At 49.1% G+C, this 21,915-nt stretch overlaps 1 protein-coding gene across 1 annotated transcript in view; it reads right to left on the bottom strand.

The window, feature by feature from the left end:
* SPTB (spectrin beta, erythrocytic) overlaps positions 1-21,118 on the bottom strand; it is a 60,619-nt gene extending 39,501 nt beyond the window's left edge. The window contains exons 1-10 of the mRNA XM_023527035.1: positions 20,965-21,118; positions 7,952-8,103; positions 6,578-6,751; positions 5,516-5,607; positions 5,034-5,114; positions 4,585-4,700; positions 4,054-4,166; positions 3,112-3,299; positions 1,300-1,417; positions 629-787 (exon numbers count right to left, since the gene is read on the bottom strand). Coding sequence (XP_023382803.1) covers positions 629-787; positions 1,300-1,417; positions 3,112-3,299; positions 4,054-4,166; positions 4,585-4,700; positions 5,034-5,114; positions 5,516-5,607; positions 6,578-6,751; positions 7,952-8,103; positions 20,965-21,112 — 1,341 coding nt within the window. The 5' untranslated portion in view covers positions 21,113-21,118. The remainder of the gene's footprint in view (positions 1-628; positions 788-1,299; positions 1,418-3,111; positions 3,300-4,053; positions 4,167-4,584; positions 4,701-5,033; positions 5,115-5,515; positions 5,608-6,577; positions 6,752-7,951; positions 8,104-20,964) is intronic.
* Positions 21,119-21,915: the final 797 nt, after the last annotated feature.

Genomic DNA, 21,915 nt, shown 5'->3' with positions numbered 1-21,915 from the left:
AGCTTGCTGGCACTCGCTGCCCTGCCTTGAATGGACCTGCCTGATTTTGGGCAGGAAGGGGCTTCTGACCTGGAGATGGCTTACCCTGTGCTATCTAAGGTGCACACACAGTCTCCAATTCTCTCAGAGCACTTGCTTTTCCCTTTCTAGATAGAATTTAATTTGATTCTAAGCTCCAAGTGGGAAGGAACAGATGCTGTCATGGATAATCAGCTTGGGAGTCAATTTTTAGCTAGTGAAAAATGACACGGTCCTAGAGGCCAGAGTCCAAAAGGCATGTTTGACACACACAAGATGCACTCTGTTTTCATCATATCCCCAGAGAATCATTGTTTAATGTCAACTTGAATCCTGGCTTTAGTTGATGTTACTGGCTCAAATAAGACAATTTCTGGGTCTGTTTCTGGATTGAGGCTCTTTCTCTAAAAATGAGACTTAATAAATCATGGAGAGCTTTTCCTCAGGCGTGAATCTTAATCCACTCGATCCTGGGAAGCAGGGATGCAAGGCCTGTGGAAAGGCTTATGCACTAACACTGAGAGGCCGGCTCGGTCTCCAGTCCAGCTGACTGCTGGGGGCTCTGGAAAGCTTCCCCTCTCCTGCCATCCCTAAGTGTGTCCCTCATTACCTGAGCCACAAGTCGCTGGTTTTCACTGAGCCACGTCTCTCTCATGGCGGCCTTTCGGTCAAAGCGCCGGGCGAACTGTTCCAGCTTCTCCTGACGAATGAGCTCATTTCTCAGGGCCAGCTCCCGCTGATACTCAGCTTCCTCCAGGCTTTCCCAGGCCTGCATGAGGGGGAGAGGAGAATTCTTGGGGCATGAGAGGAACACCTGGGTTTGGGGGTTCCATCTCTTTCACCTAACACTCAGTGATTTCAGAAATCTAGGGGAAGCCTTTTGGCTTTCATGTCTGGGCCAACCAAAGATTCAGGGAGCCTGAGTTCTCTGTTCCCTACCTCTCTAAACCTGCCTTAGATTCTTGGCCTAATGTAATGTTATTTGCCTCTGTGGGTGCTCGGCAAATCCTTATTGACTAAATGGCCACCTCCATTCTATTAGAACTTCCAGGTGGTGTTAAGCATCCAAACCTCTGGAATATCAGAAGTATTTTCCTTCTGTTATAAGTAGTTAATATTCCATACTTAAACAAACTCGAGGTTCAATAGAGACTAGGCTATAAAAACTGGCTCCAAAGAAGGACTCGGCATCTGAACAGAGGGCTGAATCGATGAATCCCTGTGCCCTTACTGGGATCTCGACCAACCCAAAGGTAACACGTAATGGAAAACGCGCTGTACCCGGTTGATGTCTGACACTAGTTTCCCATCGTGCGGCGTGTACACTTTCTGATTGTTGGCTCTCATCCGGGACTGGATGGTGAAAAGTAAGACTTCCAGATTCCCCTTCTCCTGAAACCTGTCAAGAAAACAGAGGTAGGGAGATTAGTGTTAAGATCCCCATGGCCAAATTATTTGCTAAAGTCAGCGTGGAACCCTGGCATCTTGGAGCTTGACTAGCAAAGCATACTTCCCTGAAAAACAAAAAGTAAAGAGGATCTATAGGTCTACTTACCTGTTAAAACATTTACCGTGCTCACCAACTGACATCTTACAGGGGGTGGAGTCTTTACAGTACAAACCAGAGAAAACACAATGGCTACCACAGCATTTGCTTATCATTTGCTCCCCCAGGGGAATGGCTAACTGGAGTATTCTGATAATTCCTGCAGATATCAAGTTTTAACAGTCAATACAAGGAAATCCTCCCTGGTTTGGCAAATGATGAAGGCTTCTGACTAGCTCTTTAGTCAGTTTTTTAACTGAGGCAAGAAAACCTTAGAAGCAGCATTATCATATCCATATTAGAAGATGCTGCACTGAGAACAACTTTCACCCAAGTCTTAATGAGTCCCGAAGAGCCAACTCTCCTGAGAAGTCCCAAAGGCCAGATGCTTCTGAGCTGGGGTCGGGGGAGGAAAGGCTGGGCTCCAGGAGGATTTTAAGTGTAGGAGACGAGAACCAGCAGCAGGATGGATGTCTGGAACCTGGGGTCCTAGCTCCAGGTAACTGGGTACTTTCACATTTCTGCATGTATGCGAGGATCTACCCACTTCTACACCTTTCACCTGGCAGGTGAAGATTGGCCGTGAGCAACGTCCCCACGCTGAGGCCAGTCTGACTGCTCACAGGCACTTCAAGAGGGCTGTGGCCCTGAGCACCATCTACACAGCCAAGAGACATCACCCCTGCTAGACCCAAAGAGAATGTTATCTGTATTGAATTTAAGACTTTAAAAGTGAGTTAGTGTCAGACCAGCAATCGGATACTTGTTTATAGTACATTCTAGACTCTGTGTCTCACTTTTCATAATTGAAGTCATAAATGAAGAGCACAGAAGATGGCCAAGGTGGTGAGGAACAAGACAGGGGGTACCGCCGATGAGGCAGAAATCAGTTTCAGGAGAACTGGATGGACAAACTAATGGCAGGTGAGTTGGAACGCCCCTGTGTTTGTATGTGCATGTTTTTGTGTTTGTGCATGTATGTGCATGTGCACGCATGGTTGTGTGTGCCTGTGCATATATCCGTGTGCCCGCGGCCAGGCCCTGCACACACTAGAGTGGAGCAGAGGTCCCAAGAGGCAGGCTGAGTGCTCGGCTGATGAACAGTGACAGACGGGAGAGAAAAACAAAGATGTACTTGATGATCAACAAGGCCCCATACAAAGAGCTCTGGGGCTGAGACTATAGAGATCATTACCAGAAAAACAAACTCACAGCTCAGTGCACAGATGAGAAAGGAACTTTCCAGCACAGGTTCTTTGAAGGGACTCAGAATCCTGGGATTTCACCCCTGCTTTCCCTCAGGAATCTGGAAAAGTACTTTCTTTGGCTATGAGCTGGGGGTTACTCCTTAATGCCCATTTCTTATAGGCTGAAGGCTTGGGAGCATGGGGGAAAGGAGAGGGTGAAGCAGGAGACACATGCGAAGCTCTCTAGCCTCTAGAATACGCCTCCAAGATACACTCCTCAAGGCCTAGGGCCTGGCTCTACCTTTCGGTAGCCAGTTTCTCAGCCACTGGCGCCCATTCTCCCAAGTGCCAGGGCCTTACTTGGGTGGCTTCTCCACAGTGCGGTAGGTGCTGAAGGCCTGCAGCTGCTGCTGGACACCGGTCAGGGAGTTGGCGAACTTGCGGCTGTTCAGGACCGTGATGGTCTGCTCGATCCAGGTCAGCAGGTCCGAGGCAAGTCCACTGTACTTTTCAATCATCTTCTCTGTCTCAATGGCGTGGTCGATTACCTAGGGAATCCCATCGGAAGAGCAACAATGCCACCCATGAGGACCACAGTCGTGGCCTCTTCCTCTCAAGCCTTGGAGCACTCTTTGTGGGGTCTGTTGCTAGGGCCTGGAGTGGCCTGGCAGTGCAGGGGCCACGTCTGCCAGGAGCTGGCCGTGCTAGGGTGCAGGAGCAGCTCCCTCTTCTCCTAATCCTGTGAAAGATCGGTAAGCTCGCTGTGCCAGGGCACCAGCCCCTACAGGGTCCAAGGTCTTATTTATTCTAAAATGCATATTGGGAATTGGAGGATTCCAGGCACTATCTCTGCTAAACACCAGAGACACAAAGATGAATGAGAAACGGTCCCCACCCTTGAGGAGCGAAGGACTCAACAGGGGAGAGGAAGCTGGCATGAGGGCCTGTGGGTTCCTGGTATACTATGGGGGCCTAACAGGGCTGAAACCACAACAAACCGACAAAGCCTTGCTTTGTTCCCATCGGAATGTTCATGAGATGTGGGCCTGCGGGTGGAAGAGGGTTCAGAGCTGCAGGCTATGACACTTTTCAGGACAGGCCATCAACCTGCTTTGGAATTCAGCATAGCAGCCATTAACTTGGATTCAGAGGAAGTTGGTGGGGCTGATCAGCACCCCTCCAACTGCAGCTGAAGCCCAGCACATTCTACTCCACATGGGATGGAAAGGGAGCACTTTAGCCAGGGCCTGGGTGTGGCAAACTGGGAAACGAGGTGACGCTGGTCATGAGACAGCTCGGTACCTTGCCGACACGCTTGCCCTCCACCGCCAGCACCTTCATCTTGGAGAAGTAGTGGTAAAATGCCACCACGTAGGTAATAATGGATTTCTCATCAGGGTTTTCTGTGAAGACATCTGCAAAGGGGAAAGGATGCTCTCAGGACCAAATTGGAAGCCAGAAATGTCAGGCTCAGGGGTTTGTCTCCCTGTTTCTCACGTAGAAATTTCAACTATAGGCATCAAGTAACAACCATCAGGGTGAAAATGGAAGAGTAACGGGCAAGAAGATGAAATCCATATCAAGACCACAAATTAGGACAGAAGAAAGGAGGATCCGAAGACTACATTGGGCCTCCAACTGGTCCAGGCGAAGTGTTGGGAACCAACTTGGAACCGAAGGGCAGGCCCGGAGCAGAGCCCCGGCCTGGCCAGCATCCCCTCGCTGTGCCCACGGCTCGCCCAGCACCTGGCCTCGACTCCTCCAGTGCTCCCTCCAGCACAAAGAGCGCCATCTCCCACTGCTGCAGTCAAGGCTGGCATGGGAAATGCTCACCTTCAGGGTCTAGGAGCGGGATGATGCCCAGCTGACGCTCGGCCACGTCGAATGCGTGCTCCAGGTTGTGTCGGGCGTTGGAGTCCTTCAGCTTATCAAAGTCGATCAGGTCGGGCCTGGGGACGAAGCCAGACTGTCAGCAGGGAGTGGAGTCCATAGCATCCCCATCCACAGTGCAGCCCCAGCAGGATGCAACGTGGGGAGGTGGCTGGGCAGGAGAAGTGAAAGGAGATGCAGAGTGGGGGCAGCTGCAGGCACTCGGATGTGGGGAAGGTAGCAGCCGGTGTGACTAGAATTTGAGAGAGGTGAGGCTGCCGAGGGTGAGAGGAGAAGGACTAGTGGAGGTGACCTTCCTGTGAAGCTGAACAATAACCTACATGCTGAGTGCAACATGTCCAGATACCCACAGGAGTTCTGCCTCGTCCGCACAGCCCTCTCCTCCCTCTTACCGGTGCTTGTGTATCAGGGCGTTAAAGGCCAGGCCATCCTTCCAGCTGGAGGTGAAGTTGGTGACATTGACGTGGGGGTAGCTGCATCCAAGAGAAACAATAAGACCTAAGAAATAGATTCTATTGGGTCCCAAACAAGTATATGAACCAAGGGGCCTATGCACCAGGAGAGGACTGGACCTGTCCTTCCTCAAGCTGCTTCAACGTAAGGGCCGCCATGAAGGCTGCCACACTAAGAGGACCCCATAAGGTGGGCCCAAGAGACGTGCACACTCAACAGACCCCGCGGTCTGGCCCAGACAACTTTGGAAAGGAATACTGTATTCCAGGCTTCAATGAATCAGGTCAAGATAGACTTTTTGGCATCATTTATGCTGAAGCTGCTATACTGCTGGGTGATGTCACGTCCCTTGGGGATGGCAGTGCTTGGGGGAGCGGGTGGGTGCTGGGGAAACGTGGCAGTGGCTGGTCCCAGGGCATACCCTGCTGTTTTCATCTGACACCATAACAGCAATGCATCCTTGGCTGAGCGCGTCTCCTGACCTTCCTGAGTTTGGACGACGATGTCCTGAATCTGGGGGCGCAGGAACAAAAGGGAGAGGAATTAGATTTGCATCTTGCTCAGTGCCTTCCTGCTCTCCCTGCGGGGGGCTCTCTCCTCCTTTCCTCCCCTTTGCCATCCATCTGCATTGCCAGCAACACCACGGCCTGAGGCCCTGGGTCCCAGTGGCCGGTTTCTCTGCTTTAGTCAGCGGCCACACAAAGCTTCTTGATGTCAGATGAGATGGCTCTAATTTAATTTTCTGACAGGATGCTGAGAGTAAACACAAGTCACCCGGACTCCTCCTCGGGAGACATAAAGCCCTGCAAAGCCGAGGAACAGCGACAACACTGGCAGGTACTGTACTCTGATGAGGAGCTTCTCTTGCTTTTTCACTCTTTCCAGATCTGCCGTCATTGCTGTTTAATCATGCGCACCCTCAGAAAGTGAGATGAGACACCCAAGACCACTTGGATGAGGTCTTCAGTCTGCAAGCTGCGTTACCTTCTTCCCCCTTGCCCTTCCCAAATCAGCAGGTGGAAGGCCTTGCTTCCCTTCCCTTTCGCTCTCTAAATTTCTTTAAATAACGAACCTTGAATTTCAGGGTGGGAAGAGAGAAGTTTCTGACTGAAAAACATAAAAGCAGATCTTCTGTACTGTTTTTACAATTTCTGAATCAAACTAAGTCAAAAACCAAAAAGTTACACATGGTGAGGAGGGGACAAAAAGCAGATCTTCCAGCCAGATCTCGGCTCAGCTACGAAGTTCTGTCTTCTCCCTCAGAGGCTACACTATTGGCTGAATGGCTCACCCTGCGCTTCCGAGATTGGGCGATGCAAAGGACGGTCACCCGTTCCTACCAGCACTGTCCCATAGGACAGGTTCCTAGCCTCTTAGAATGTGCACAAACATTCCCACTTTATTCACCATTTTATAAGATTCCTAAGCCCCGTGTGGCTCTGAGAGGAGCCCTCTACTCCTTCTGTCCCCACTGGAAACCCACCTGAAAGCGAAGGATGATGGTCCAGATGAGGCCCAGGACCAGGCGGTGGTTGCCGTCCACAATGTCGTGGGAGCCCATGTTCTCCAGGTGTACACGCTGCTCCTTGAGGAACTGCAGGGCCTTGTCCACGTTCTCCAGGCAATGGATGCGCATCTTCCCCTTCGTGGGCTTTGGCTGGAGAACAGCAGTGACCCCCGTGGGCATGGAGGGACTTCACAGTAACCACAGAGGTGGTTGCATCCTGGACCAGCTCCTGTCAGCGGCATCTACCCTCCACCTTCCTGGCTAAACTGTGACTCCCACACTCACCCCTCAACATTTCCTAACCCCATCCTTTCAGCAAAGTTCAGAGGTTCCCTTCCTCAATGGGGCTGCATCAGTACTGAGCCTGTGCAGCTCGGAAGAGTGTGAACAAAGCCTTCTGAGTGGGTGATAAATGGCATTCAAATACAATAACACAACCGATTGTTAATTGAGCACTTACTATGTGCCAGGCATAGTGTTAAGAACTATTTACTGCTGGCTGGTGGAAAGAGTGCCTTTCAGTTTTGTGATTGATAATGGGTCCACCCCACTATCCAATCTCCTCCCTCCAGCCAAAACTCAGGAGGACCACCAGTGATGAGTAACCGTATCATCAGAAGGGTTCCCAGTGGGAAGTCTCATTAGTGGGCTTTCGATGCAGGGAAAGAAGCAGAATTCAGCCTGGAGTTGAAAAGGCAACAGAAAAACATGGCCCCTTTTGATTCAAATTCTGAGGATCTTAGAGTACTTCACCAGGTAGAGGGATCATTTCCTCAATTTTTTTTTTTTGTATGGGGGAAATGAGGCAAAGAAAGTCCTGCCTGATAGGTCCAAGGTCACAATGAAAATAACTGAGCAAAACATGAACCTTAATCTCATTCCCCCGCAGGAGCAACATTATTCCAGGGCAGGTTACAACTGAGAGGGCCTATAATAAATTTCCACTTGTAAGAACGATAGGACACACAGAACGATATCTTCCAAACTTTCCTCTGGGTTCCAAGAAGAACGAAAATTTTTCCAGCTGGGTAATGGGAGTCCGTCAATCTATATATCCTAGCCCTTGTGAGGAGGCTGAGGGTGGGCCATCGGAGGCCAGCCACAGATGCCCAGACCCCACGTGAAGAAAGTCAAGAGTTCTGCATGGCTTCTGGGAGAAGCAGCAAGGGGTAGAAGAGGCCAGAAAGAGGAAGAAATTCTGAGAAGAGGTCAGAGAACCCAGTCAGCCACATGGACACCTCGCATCAAGGCCTTAAGACCTGGAGATATTCTCAGACCATATATCTCCTGAAGAGGAGCCCCAGCCACAGGGCCCAGGGAAAGGGGCCATGGTACAGAAAGGGGCTTTACCAGCATCTCTCCAGAGAGCACCTCCAGCAGCTTGATGAGCATCCGTCCATCTCGCAGGTCCTTGTAGAGGTCGGTGATGCGACAGGACACACGAGCCAGGTGCGAGTTCACCCATTTTGTGAAGGTCTTCTTCTGAACAACTTCCCGTTCATCTGTGTGGGGAGAAGAGCCTAGGTGAGGTTCCCAAGGTTGGCAAGGTCAACGTGCAATGACATGAGCTGACGGGTTTTATACCTTAATCCCGGGGTCCCCCATCCCTGGCAGAGGAGGTTGATGTAGTTATTCCACATCCTTTGTGGGAGCATTTGTAATCAGAGCATAGCCTTTTGGCAACATGAACCCATGTGCCACAGCTGGGGCAATGAAGAGATAACTTCTACCACCATATGCACAGTATCGAGACACCCCTCATTCAGCCATCTGTTTTCCTGTGCCCCTCAGAATGCTCTGTACCATCATGCCAGTGAGCTCAGATTTCAAGGCCAGGCTCACCAGTCCACCCATCCAGCAAATATTCCCTCTGCTAGAATAGTTTCTCTTGAACCCTTCCTCACCCCACCCTTTCACCTAACTCCTATTCATCCCTTAGGAGACTGTATAAACATTACTTCTCCAGAAAGTTTTTCTTAACCACTCATCCAGCTCAGGTCTCCCCTTGCATGCCCGGACCCTTCCATTTGCATTTCTCATTTATGTCTTTCTTCACACTTGTACCAGTTGAAAGTCTGTTTCTCCTGCAAGACTGTAGGCTCCTTGAGCCCAGGGAAGTTTTCTTGTTTGTCTCTATATTTCCGAGGTCTGGAGCCTGGCATACAGTAGGGTATTGCTGTATTGTGGCTGAGTGTACATTTATTCAGCTCCTGTTGGTGGCAGGCCTGAGCTAGCCTGATGACACATAAAGGTAAAACGAATTGCCTATCTTCAAGGAGTTCCTGGTAGGGAGAGGAGAATGATGCATAAGAAAAGAGTGAGACTACCTGCAATGCATGATCCACATGGAGTTAGGGATAATGGAGGCTTGGCTGAGGCTATCCAGGGCACTATGCTAGCTTTCTCATGCTTAGAATGGCAAGCAAGGGTTCTCCATCTTCAGACCTGGGAAGCTGACATGACATCCACCAACCCCAACCCTAAATCAGCATTCGCCAAGCCAGGCTCTGGCCTATGCTGGAGCATTTTAGGTGGGTTACCTCTTGGCAGCTCTGTAAAACAGATGCTGGCAAGCTGTCCAGTTAGGGCTGGGAAGCTGGAACAAGATGCTGGAGGGAGGAGAGAAGGCTGGGCTAGCAGAAAGAATCGAGGAGGGATGAAGGAGAGAAAAGTGACAGAAAGATAGAAACAAAGGGGGAGAAGAGAGGAGGAGGAGTAAACCCTTGTTCTGTTTGCTTCAGTGAACAGTTTGTGACAACTGGCTTTTGGGCACTATGGTCGAAGATTCCAGGCAGGAACTGACGTGGCAGTGTGGCTGGGCCTGGGGCCACAAAGGATCCCTGAGGGTTAGTCACGGCCAGTGCTTGCGATTGGCCCAGCCAGGAGGGAATGTCAGTGCCTTGGGAGTGAGCTAAATGTCTGCTCGACTGAGCCCAAACCGTGGAAGGGCTGGCTTCTTAAATTATTAAATATCTGATTTAACAACAACGAAAAGAGGAGCCCAGCCAGTACCGCCTCGAGGGTATAATCCTGGTGGTTCCTGAGGCTCACAGCACCAGATTCTTTCCTACTGCAAAGCTATTTTAGTGTTAGGAACTCAGAGCCTTTATTCATTTGTTCATTCATTCAGCAAATGTTCACCGTACAACCATTAGGTACCAGGCTGTAGGTGGAGGTGGGGAATGGGAGGAAAGGACAGCTCCTATCCTTGAGGCAGACACACTCCATTATAAAGACAACAAGCGCTGTAGTCATGTGTAAAGGATTCGATGGCAGCCGTCAAAATAAGACTTCCAAGAAAAGGAGAAATACTACTACTGACTCCACACATCTTAAATAAATATTAAATTGACGTTCATTCATTCTGGGCCTCTAGGCAAAGTTTCAGAGGAAAAAGCCCCCTTACTCTTTCGTTGGCAGCAAATTAAGCCACTTTCCTGATTTTAAGGACTGCTTCAGTAAAATGTGTCTAAAATTTTGATGACGTACTGGACAGGAAGTGGTTACATTTATTTGGGGGCATACTTAGATTCAACAGTCAGCTGCGGCCGCACAGTGTTTGCCTTGGAAACCAGATCTATTCTTTAAGAGGCCAGCCCTCCTAGTCGCTGTGGAGCTTTGACCAAGGGGCTGACATTTTTAGCCCCTTTAGAGGTGAGCGTCTCAAAACACTAAAATCCTTTTTTTGTCTCACCTTCTCCTGTCTTTAAGAACCCCAAAATTTCATTATGTGGGTGCTAAGACCCAATTATTTGTGCCTAGCAAGGGGTGAGAGGGTGCGTCTCGTTGGGGACATGGAATTTAATTTTCAGCTGCTGGGCTGGCACATAAATCAGTGCACGTCTCCCCAGTTTTCAACATGTGAAACGATGCCTCCTGGACCCCAAAATATTGGGGTTTAGTGCTCAGGCAGGGGCCGGCCTCCTGGCTGCCTTTAACTTGAAGGTGGGGTGAGACTGCCCAGAATCCCAGCACCCTGAACCACTATGCAGTGTTGGGACATGGGAGAGATTCTGAGAGGCGAATGATGATCAAAAAGAGAGAAAAGGCCCAGGGGTGGAGATTAATTTCCATTAACTCATTGGCTCTGGCTGGTCCACATTGGCACGCTCAGCACATTCACTCTCGGCATGACCCAGGAGCTAGCTCATCGGGAGCCTTCCAAGAGAGGCCAGTGGCCCAGAGCCAGCTAGGCCGGGAACCTTGGTGGTGTGGACAGGCCCAGGAGGCAGCCGTGCAGTGGGCCTACTGTCCCCAGGGGACCTGGGCCATCCTGCAGGGACCTGCTGTGGAAAGAAAGCCTCCACAAGGCCCTGCCAGGGGCCAGGTCTTATTTACAGAGTCTTAACCCTGCCAGTGCAGGAAAGGGGTCAAGTCCACCAGCATGGCTTGACTCAGAGCCACTTGTGCCTCTGCTGCCATCAAACTCAGGGCCTTTCCACTCTTGTCTGTTCCTCTCCCTTTCCCTCCCAGGCTGTGGCCATCCTCATTCCTCCCTGCATGTCAAGGATTCTCCTAGAAAACTCACTTTCCTCTCTGACCAGTGAGCTAGAATTACTGTCTGGGTATCGTGACTGCGTGATCTTTCCTTTATGCGTGATCTTTCCTTTCCTCTTCAAAGGTTTAGTTTGTGGCTAAATAAGCCCACCATACCAAACTCTCAAATATTTATCCTCTAATAAGTGAGTTCATACATGTAAACAGTACCTGACCCACAGAAAGCCTGCCGTAAATGTTAACCATCACTGTTGGCATCTCTACCAGTATCACGTGTAGGCCTCCCTAGATGCTGCGGGGAGCACAAGGCAGGCTCACTCTCTCCAAGGGCCTCACAAACCCACAAAGAGTTAATTCTGCAACCACAGGAGAGATAAAGGGCAGTTCATTTTAGTCATATAAAAGCTTTACCAGGTAATATTGAATTCATTACCAGAAAAATGGCACATACAATAAGTCATCAGGGGTCAAAGAGGAGAGAGGTCATTTCTCATTGGAGTAGTCAAGGGAGCCTTGCAAAGAAAACCTCTTTGGACAGGCAGAGGAGGACAGAAGCAGGGAGGCAGAATGCACCCGAGCACACAGGCAGAAAAGGACAGAGCGTATTAGGGGAGCCACTGGCTAGCTACAGGTAAGAAGGAAATTTGTGGACAATAGGTTTTAAACTGGATTTGGAAAACCTGGAATGAAAGGCTAAGTAGTTTAGATTTAATAATTTTGGTACATTTAGGAGGATATTAAAAAGGCGATAGAAGAACTTCTAATGGAAAGCTTATGATGATACATTTTAAGGGAAAACTCAGAGTATAAAATCACATGCATAACATGATCCTAGGATTGTAGACCTATATCCATTAAAAAGCCAAAGCTGGGTGTTAGAGCTAGGTGGTTAAGACTGCGGCGACTTTTATTTTATTTATTTATTTATTTTTTTGCTTCTCCACGTTTTCTAAAATTTCTGCGATGAACATGTAGTGCTTTTATAATAAGAAACAACAGAAGAAAAATAGGATATATAGTTCATAGACCCTGAGGAATAAATGACTGATGAAAAGTTAAAGAGGTATCTTTCTTGAGAACGTGTGCATTTTTACCCACAAAATAGCTTTAAGCTATGGGTAGAGAGGTGGTCAGAAGGACAAATGAGAAGAAGACGGAGACCACTAGCCTGGGCCTGAAAACAATCACTAAATGTTGACTTCTTTGCAGTTTACAACTTGGGATTTCTCTCCTCATGCTAGGAAACCAAGAGCTTAGGGAACCTGATTGAGGGATACTATAACTCCAATGAACTTGTGACAAACCTCAATGACACAGATGCCAATCCATTGCAAAGCCTAGAATAGGGGCAGGCCCTTAGGGACATACCATAAATGATGCTGGTGGCACAAATTCTACTCTTCTGGTTTATTTTGGAGAGGAATTTTTCTTTCAACCAACCAACTTTCATCACACCGATACTGCAAACAGCTAGAACATAGCTCCCCTGCTCATAAGGATTTAAAATCTAGCTAGGGTTGATTGTAAGAGAGAACTTTAGGATGCGTGCTACATATTTGCAAGTACAAGAATAAGGCAGTTAAGACTGACTTTAAAAGTGATCAGAACTGAACACTAAGATGCTGGTTAACTAGATTGAAGTACATAAATACAGAAGAGGTCTATTCAGCCATGAAAACAATAATCTGCATGGTTACTAACATGAAAAGATATTTATAGTATATTGCTCAGCGCAAAAGATTCTGAGATTATAATATAGATAACATTTTAATATTTACACATATATACACAGTCATATACTTATAGGCATTAAAATATGTAAATGGGACAGTGACAATGTCTCTAGCTTTCCTCTTACCTGCTTTTCTAATCTTTACATTAAATAAATATATATTCTTATGTAATACAAATATTTAAAGATAAAAGATAAACACCCTGTTGTTTTTAAAAATAAAATGGGGTCTCTGTATATTGTGGTAAAAGAAAACAAGTTATCCTAGACCAGTTTAAATTAAATAATTGTTTTTGAAGAAGGATAGTTTTGATCCGAGGTTTGAAGATGATGGTTTTAGAATGGCAGCGAAGGGAAGCAGTCTCGTTCAAAGCCCTCGGGTGGAAACTGGCAGATGTGCATGTGCATCTGCGCACATATGTGTGTGTGAGTGCTTGTGTGCATATTTTGGTGGTGAGGGTGAGAAGCGGATAACTTACCTAGAGCAAAGAAAGAAGTTAAAGGGCAATCTAGGGAATCTGACCTTTTACTCCAGGAAAAGAAGAGCCCCGAGGTTCTTCAATAAAGCAACAGCTCACTAAAAAATTTGTTAGAGGACAGCGATCCTAACGGCCCTGCGTCAATGGGATTGAATAGGGGAGAGACTGGAGCCTGGGGAACCAGCTCTAAGGTGGCTACAGAAGTCTCTGCTTGAGGTGACATGACCCCACTGACATGTGAACTATGGAAATGAGATGACAGGAGCAGATCTGAACAGCACCACAGAACAGGGGTCAGCTGGCAGGTGATAGTAGTCAAAAGCTACAGGCATAAAAATGAGTTCAGGGTTTTGATCAAAGAGGCTCAAGAAGCTGGTGGCGGAAAGAAAAACGTGAAGGGATATCTCCAGTGAGGCACCAAGGAGGAGATGATGCAGGTCTGAAGGACATTCAGGAAGGCCCAGGTACTGTAGCCCAAGTAGCAGAACGATGATTATAAAATCCTGGGAATCTAGTTCTGTCCCAGTGCTTCCTGTTGTGTGACCTCCCTCATCTATAAAGAGACATGGTAATAGCTACACTCGGCCTAGTGCAGAATGGTTGAAGGGCCAGGGAGATCATCTGGATAAAAAGCACCTGGAACAGTAAGCAGCTGTGCCAACACCTTGTGTTGTTATCATGCATGCAGGTGGTGGCTGCATGGAAACATTCTCTCTGAGAACACGAGATCACAGAGGTCAAGATGGCCCGGGACTCAGCCTCAGCCTAGTCTTCAATGAACTGAGAATTTCTGAAGAATCCACTGATTCGACCTCCACTCCCCAAGCCGAGAAGCGGAGCGCCCCAGCTCAGGGGGAAGAGGAGCGAGGTCAGCATGCTCTGCACGGGCCTTTTCCCGGGGCTGCTAGAACCGGAAAGCCTTGGGCATCAACTGGTTCCAGCCCCTCGTTTTAAAGATGAGGAGACGGAGGCCCTGGGGAGCAGAAAAGTGACTTGGCCAAGGTCACCTAACTAGGAAAAGCCCACGATAGCAGTGGGAGGACAGAAGAATGATTTGATGGGATGGACCATTTTCTCTTCCTCTGCGGCCACCAAGCTGGTTCAGGCTGCTACCTTCTCCCTCCTGGACTATTGTACCTCCTGTCCACAACCCGTTCCACTGAGGCCAGAGTGATCTTTAAAAACCCAAACGTAACCATGTCACTTCCCTGCAAAAAACACTCTGATGGGTTAGGAGCAGTTCCATCCCTTTGGCCCTCTCCTGAAGGCCACAGCTCCTGTCCTGAGAGCCTGTCCCTGGTAACAGTTCCTACCCTTTGACCCTTCAACCCTGACATTCCTTTGCAAATAATCCCCTCGTGAAATTCCTCAGCCACCCCTTTTGAGTTTTCTGCTGCTTTCTGACAGGATCCTGAAGATACCTCATGGCCTCTAAGGCTCCTTGTGATGTGACTCCTACCTGCCCCTCCTTTCTCCACCCACCATTCCCCTCATGCTCCAACATGTTATAAGCTATAGGTTATGTTATCGACTCTCAGTTCTCAGTGCATCTTCACAGCATTTATCATGATTTGTCATTATGCACACATGTCTGTATGTATATGAACACGTGTGTGATTATTTGATCTACTTCTCTCTCACTAGACTGTAAAATGAGATTCCCTGGTTGATCTAGTTTCCAGAGGCTGAAGGCCAAACGGTTTGGAGGCAAAATGTTTCCAGAGCCTCCCCCATCGCAGGCCACGGCACAGATAAACCCGCCAGAGACTCGGCTGCTCCCAGCCTTCCTGTCATTCTCTTCCAGTGACAGAATAAAAAGGAGAAATGAACAATTGCTACAGATGCTCCCAAAACACCACCCTTGGCACCTCTTTAGCAGCATGTGGTGGGGGAGGCATCACAAGGGGTGCGGGGAGTGGGTGCTGGCTGCTCCCAGGAGCCAGGAGCCAGGAGCACAGTCAAGGCCTGGTGACAGAGCCTGCTGCCCTTGGGAACAAAGCTGGCAGCCCACAGGAATGTCCCAAAGATGGAGGAGGCTATTAACATGGCTCAGACTGCACCACACGGGGAGGGAATAGAGTCTTATTATTAACCTCAGTGTATTAATATTTAATCAAGCATCTTCACGATGATAGATAGCAGTCATCCAGAGAAAGGGAACAGCCTTGGTTCTGCAAATCATTCCCGAGGAGGAAGAACAGCTTTTGTGAAGAGGGGAGAGGGAACAATGGGAGAAGGTGTTATGTTCTGGGCAGGACCACACAGTGCAGGTGGCATGCTGGCCTCTCCTGCAGGTTCAACACAAGTGGAGATGAGGAGTCAAATATTTATTGAGCACAGGTAAGTGGCGGGTTTATCTGTGCCGTGGCCTGCGATGGGGGAGGGAGAGAAACTCGCAATGGCTGACCTCCAAGAGAAAGCTTCTGAGTCAATGATTTTTTTCTTCTGACAGTACATTAAAATGATTGTTGATGATCACATATACTTCTGTGAATGGTATGTTTTCCCAATATATAGTCTCTAAATAAAACTCCATTTCATATTTTGAAATCTGAGAAACATTTTAAAAACCTCTCATTAATGACACCATCTTTGTTCTCACAGGTAGCTTAAGAGACAGTCAAATCACTAACACCTGATGCCTTGGTCTCCACCAGCTGCATCTGAATTTGTCAACTTAACAGGTTGCCAAGAAGCTGTTGGTTGCCCCAGCGTGGAGAAATCCTGCTCTCTGGAAGAAATCATTCACCCTCTGGACACAAAGCCCTTCTCAGGCACCTGGGACACCTGGGCTCAGCGTCATCCTGGTGCAGGTGAGGAAAGGGGCCCAGGGAGAGGCCAGGCATAACCTTTTGCTACCAAAGGCAGGAGTTTGTGGGGGGCAAAAGGGGTGGGCAGGCAGCAGCAGGGTCTGAGGGCCACTGTCCTAAGGCTCTGATGGAATATCTACTGGTCACAGAACTTAACCATGGGGCCTGGGCACAGTGGGTCTGGAAGATGTTCAAGGTTCAAAGTGGCAGCAACTATGGGCTTCAGAGCACAGGGACGAAGCCTGCAGTGCACCTGCTGCCCTGTTGCGTTCTCTGAATTGTCCTCAGACAACCTCACCACTCGGCTTCATCTCATTGCTAGTAAGAAGGCTGCAAAGAGAGAATGCAGAGAGGAAGCACTCCTCTAGTCTGAAACATCGCCTGGATTCCAGCTGTAGAGTGGGCTACACAATTTTGTGCACTTTGTTTGAAAAGGGCAGCTGTGTAATCTGTCCCTCAGTAATTGTTCAACAGGCCCTCTCCTTCTCACAGGCCTTCTCAGGAGACCCTGGACTGCTCTCTGCACTGCAACCTCCCAGGTGCCTCTGTGCACCACGGAGCTGGGATGCTAACCCATGTGCATGTGTGAGGTGAGGGGAGGCTATCGCACAGGGTTTCTCTTTTCGAGGCACCTTTCTGTTGCATTCCTCCTCCCAGCTGGGCCACATCTGCCCTGAGTCACTGGGATACACAACCAGATGCAAGGGGGTGTGCAGACAGGCAGAGGCTTCCTCTGGGATGAGGAGACAGACCACAGAGGGTGGGCATTCTGGCTGGTAAATTCCCTGCACCCTGCAGTGCTTCCTCCTTCATCCAGACACCATCCATGTTTACTGAATGTCTCCCAGTATGAAAAGGGGAAGGACAGGAAATGGGGTGTGAGTGATGATGAGGGTGGCTTAGGAAACACTGGGAGCTTTTCTACTGAAACACTGAGGACAAAACCTCTTAGGGAGATTGGAACTTGGCCTTTTCAGCTGCTCCCCTTCCTCTAATCTTTCAGAACAAGTCCCAAAAGTAGGAATGTGCCAGAGCCAGTCATCAAAGCAGAGGACAGCCCCCCTGTTCAGGAAGATGCCTCCTGGCTCCTCATCATTGAACCTCATTAAGTGCTGCCATCTTTAGAGGATGACGTTGAGAGCTAACATCTGTTCAGGGACCAAGTGGGCAAATATTCCTGCTGGGCCCGCAGCCTTCCCCTCAGCATTGCCAAGGTCAAATCCATCTCCTTCCAGGAGACTTCTGTAGTGTTTACTTACCCACCTCCCCCTTCACTTTAGCCACTTTAGGCTGACTCGCAGTTTCAAATCCAGAGTAATTCATTCTGGAGGGAGATCAGGTATTTGTATAGCGATGTGGCAGTTTCCACACAGAATAACCAGATGGCTTGTTAATTCTGGCCCAGGGAGGAAGAGCTGGGAATGGTTTCAAAGGCAGAATAGGGAGTATTTCTTTTGGAGTTAAGACAAAGTTGACTCAAGAAGCAGGAAAGATGAAGTCCAGTTAACAAAATGCAAGTCTTCTAACCACAGGTTACTAAGTGGAGAAGGACCCTGAAGAGCTGCCACACTGGGAAAAGCATCCAACAAGGCTTATCTTTTGGTTTCTTGGGGCTTCCAGGTCACCTAGCTGATGGCAGAGGCACAGCTGGGATCCTGGCTAGATGGCCTGAGGAGAAAGTTCTGCAGGGCATGGTGCTTCTTCCCCACAGGCATTGAAAAGGGCGGCTCTGTGTAATCTGTAAGCTCTTGGGGACCCAGCCAAGAGCTTCAAGCAAAAACTCCTAGCTCCTTGTCCACTTGGCCTATTTGTGTAGCCACGTGTGATGAGCAGGCTGGGAAACTAGTGGAAATGGGGTGATCAGGACAATCAGGAAAGAGCCTCCATCAGCTCTTTCTTCCAGCTCGGGCTTTGTAAGACAAGGGAGAGTAAGGGTTAACTGGGACAATGACAGATAATACTATTGGATGTCTAAAGCTGTAGAAGAGAAGGGACAGAAAGATATTATAACTAAGAAGATTTCCTATAAATACGAACATTTACCTAGTATTTTACTATTATAAAGCTTCCATGAAGTTTACCTTACTTGGGACTCTCAACAGCCTTGGGAAAGTACGACTGCCCTGATTTGATAAAACAGGAAGCTGATTCAGTCATCCTCCACGGCAGTGGAATCAGGACTTGAATCTGGGTCTTGTGACATTTCTTCTTCGCCCCAGAGCCTTCAATTTCAGAAAGAAAAGGCCAGGCCAATCTCTCCAGCTTTGCCACATATACCTACAAAGCAGGTCAGAACCACCTTATAGGAAACATAGAACCAATGTCTTCCTTGCCATAACACTCTTAGGAGTTGAGGAGTGGCCGTGGAGCATGCTAAAATGATGGGGATCAAGGGTAGCTTCTGCTTCCTGTACCTCTTGGGAAAGGCTGGACTGCCAAGGCAGCCCCAAAGATAGTATTGAAGAGAAAAATGTCAAGAAGTTAAAACTGGGGAGACTGACTCTTTATCTGCTCCGACGACCCACCAGAGTGGGTCCAACCTACCACTCTACTTCGAACCTTCTCAAATCTTTAGCTTCTCTCACAGGTCACTCAGAGTGGACTCTCAGGAGAGGAAAGTCAGTAAACTGCTCAGGTTGTTTGTTTTAAAAAATCCCGAATGAACCCCCAACTTCCATGTTTACTTGTTAGCCAGATGTTCTGAATGATTAAGGTCCATGCAGCTCTATATTCTGTAGTTCCTCTCTCTCTGAAGCATTCAGGTTCTTTGGTAGATAAGATGCACACTCTTGGTGAGGAATAGGTAAGGCCGATGGAGGCTCTTTCCTGATTGTCCTGATTACCCCATTTCTACTAGTTTCCCAGCCTGCTCATCAGACGTGGCTACATAAATAGGCCAAATGGACAAACTCTTAGCCCATCTGCCTGTCAGAGTCACACACATCCTTTAACCCCCAACGCAAGGCCACCTCCTCCACCAACGAGTCTGATTCTCCCCGCGTCTCTTTCTTTGCTCTCATTGCTATTTAATTACGTGCCTTTCCTACAGGTCTCTAATTCTACTTATGCTAATTAGTGATGAACATTGTTCATTTTCTCTAATAGATCATAAACTCCTTAGAGACAGATACTATGTAGAATTTCTCTCTGTGGTTCCCCCTCCACGTTCACGTCTGGCCAGGGGTTTAGCTTTACACATAGTAGGAGAACAATAGATAATTGTTATAATGGAATTTACTTTGGTTTCTTAATGAACAGTGTATCTGTGAAACGGATCAAACGATCTCTGCACAAAAGACAGTCCCAACTCCTCAAACTGTCCTTTGGCAAACCTTATGGAACATGGTGCCCCTCTCCCTCCAGCCACATCCCCAGGGTCCCTGCCCCCAGATTCAGCCAGCACGAGGTATAAAGAAGGTGAAACCAGACTGGCAAAGGTAAGGGTTCTGAGTCTGGTTATTTAAAGAAGTTAAAATTACATAAACAAAAACAAGGGGTTGGTGCTATTATATGTCCCCAAGGAAAACCATGGAAGGGTTTTACGGCGTAGAGGGTGGAGAGGAGGCGATGGAGGAAAAAGAAAGGGAGTTTCCTGCAAAGAACAAAGACACGAAGAGCGATAGCTTCGACCTGAATGGATTCCCCACCACGACAAGGGAATGAGACACCCCATTCCTGTTATGGGAATGGGGAGCCCAGACACGCCTGAGGTAAAAGGTCTTTATGGTTTCAGAGGGGCCTAGAGCCCTGTCATGCCTCAGGGTCAGCTGGAGACCAAGGGACCTGGGAGCAGAGTGAAGAGAGGGAAGTTGGACGGGTACTACCATGAAACTCGCAGCCATGAGCAATGGGGTGGTGGAGAATCCCTCCAGAAAGTGCCCTTCTGACACGGCAGAGGACGGGGACGAGCAATGATGAGGGAAACAAGTCCGATTCAGGCCAATCACTGGTAGAGCAGGTGAAGTAATCCACCTCTACCCTCCACACACCTACACACCACCTCATATAACTCAAACTCTCTTTACTGGCCAAGGCCTTAGGGTCAGAATATAGCTTCCCTGGGCCAGGCTCAAGGCAGGCAGTGGTCACAGGGGTCTGTGGGAGAAAAAAAAGAAAAATCCCAAGAATCAGATCTCAGCCAGCAGGGGGAGGAGAAGCCATTGAAGCTATTTCTACTAGAGATTTAAGATTCCCTCCCTCCCTCTCTTTCCGGACATGCTCACGCACTCCCTCACTCATGCTTTCTCTCTCTCTCTCTCTCTCTCACACACACACACACACACACAGATATCTATTATGAAACTGCTAAGTAAAAATCTAATTTCAGTTTAAGGATAAGAGGTTTAGTCCAGAAAATCCTTCTCTCTGAGGCAGTGTGGGAAGGATGTTATCTGTTCTCAATTTTCTATCAAATCACTATTTCCTTTTGAGTCCACAGAGCGGATGACGATAATTCCTCTACCCAGGACGAGGCAGGAGACTGAGGGGCACACTGAGGCCCCAAGCACTCTGCCCAGCTGTCCAGCCCCTGAGACACTCCTTCTTCCAGACCTTCTCTTACTTCTGACGTTGGCCACAAGTCATTCGAGACAGAGGCAGAGGGCAGGGCCCACCTGGCACCACCTCTGGCCCTGGAGGAAGTGGGGGACATGTGGGAGTAGAGGCTGCCTGAGCCTGTGCTCCCTCCCAAGGGGGCCCAGCCTCTCTGAGCCATGCAGCCACATCTCCGTTGCCACCCTGCAAGGGCTCACGCCCGTGCACAGAGGATTCACCACAGGCAAAGAGGACAGTGAACCTCGGGATTGTGAGAACGGCTCCCTTAACCCCCCTGGCCCCAAACGGTACCTGCCAAAGCCTTGATCCGGGACCTCTCAAAGAGCCTGGCCGAACTGTTGTCATTGTCCAACTCATCATCTGGGGCATCCCAGCGGGCATTGATCCGGCTGTACGGTGTCTGGTTGCCCACGTTTTCAAACTCCGTGGCTGATGTCATGTCAGCAGGCTCTCAGCAGCTATGCCTGCCTCAGTCTTCATGGAAGGGTCCCTGGGGAGGTGGGGCGGGGGGACAGTAACACAGTCAGAGGGTTAGCTCCCACCCCCTTGGACTTTTTCTCAGGGGCAACTTATATGGAGCATCCAACAGGAGTAGATCCGTGCAGGAGGAGCACACAGTGCCATCTGCCTCATTCTGCTTCCTACCCACGGTCTCTGGGTCCTTGGATATAAAATATTGCAACAGCAGCAGCAACAGTAACAGTGGCAGTGGCGGCAGAGACAGAGAGCTGATGCAGCAAGGGTCAGGACCACCAGCAGGTGGAGACGTCAGTTGCAGCAAGTCCGCTGCTTCCTCCAAACCCGCCGCCACGGCTGCGGGAGCCCCGAGATGGGTGGCTCTCCTGGGAGCCTGCGGCTGGCAGGACAAGCGGGAAGAGCTGCCCCACCCCCACCTAGTGTTCTGGGGCCAGGACCCAACCTGCGGGGGAGGTGGGGACAGTAGAGGAGAGGGGAGAAGCTGGAAGCTGGCTGACTCTGACTCAAGCCGGAATCAGTGGGAAGAGACATGAACGCGAGCTCCAAGATGCCACTGGTGCCACCAGCCCAGGCAGCTGCACTGGGGGAAGTCGTCTCCTCCCAGAGGCTGCCCAAGAACCCTGTGAGTTCTTTCCCAGAAAGAATATTTCAGAAAGCTGGCCTCTTAGTTTTGCCCTCTCTGAAGCGTGACCAAGTGTTCAGATGAGGTCTCCTGTTGAATCCCAAGACAGACCAAGGAGCCCAGACGAGCCTGCTGTCCCATCA

This window comes from Pteropus vampyrus, unplaced genomic scaffold (assembly GCF_000151845.1).
Source record: "Pteropus vampyrus isolate Shadow unplaced genomic scaffold, Pvam_2.0 Scaffold15, whole genome shotgun sequence".
NCBI classification, from domain to species: Eukaryota; Metazoa; Chordata; class Mammalia; order Chiroptera; family Pteropodidae; genus Pteropus; species Pteropus vampyrus.
The sequence above is the reverse complement of the archived record's forward strand: the minus strand, read 5'-3'. Positions and strand labels throughout refer to the sequence as shown.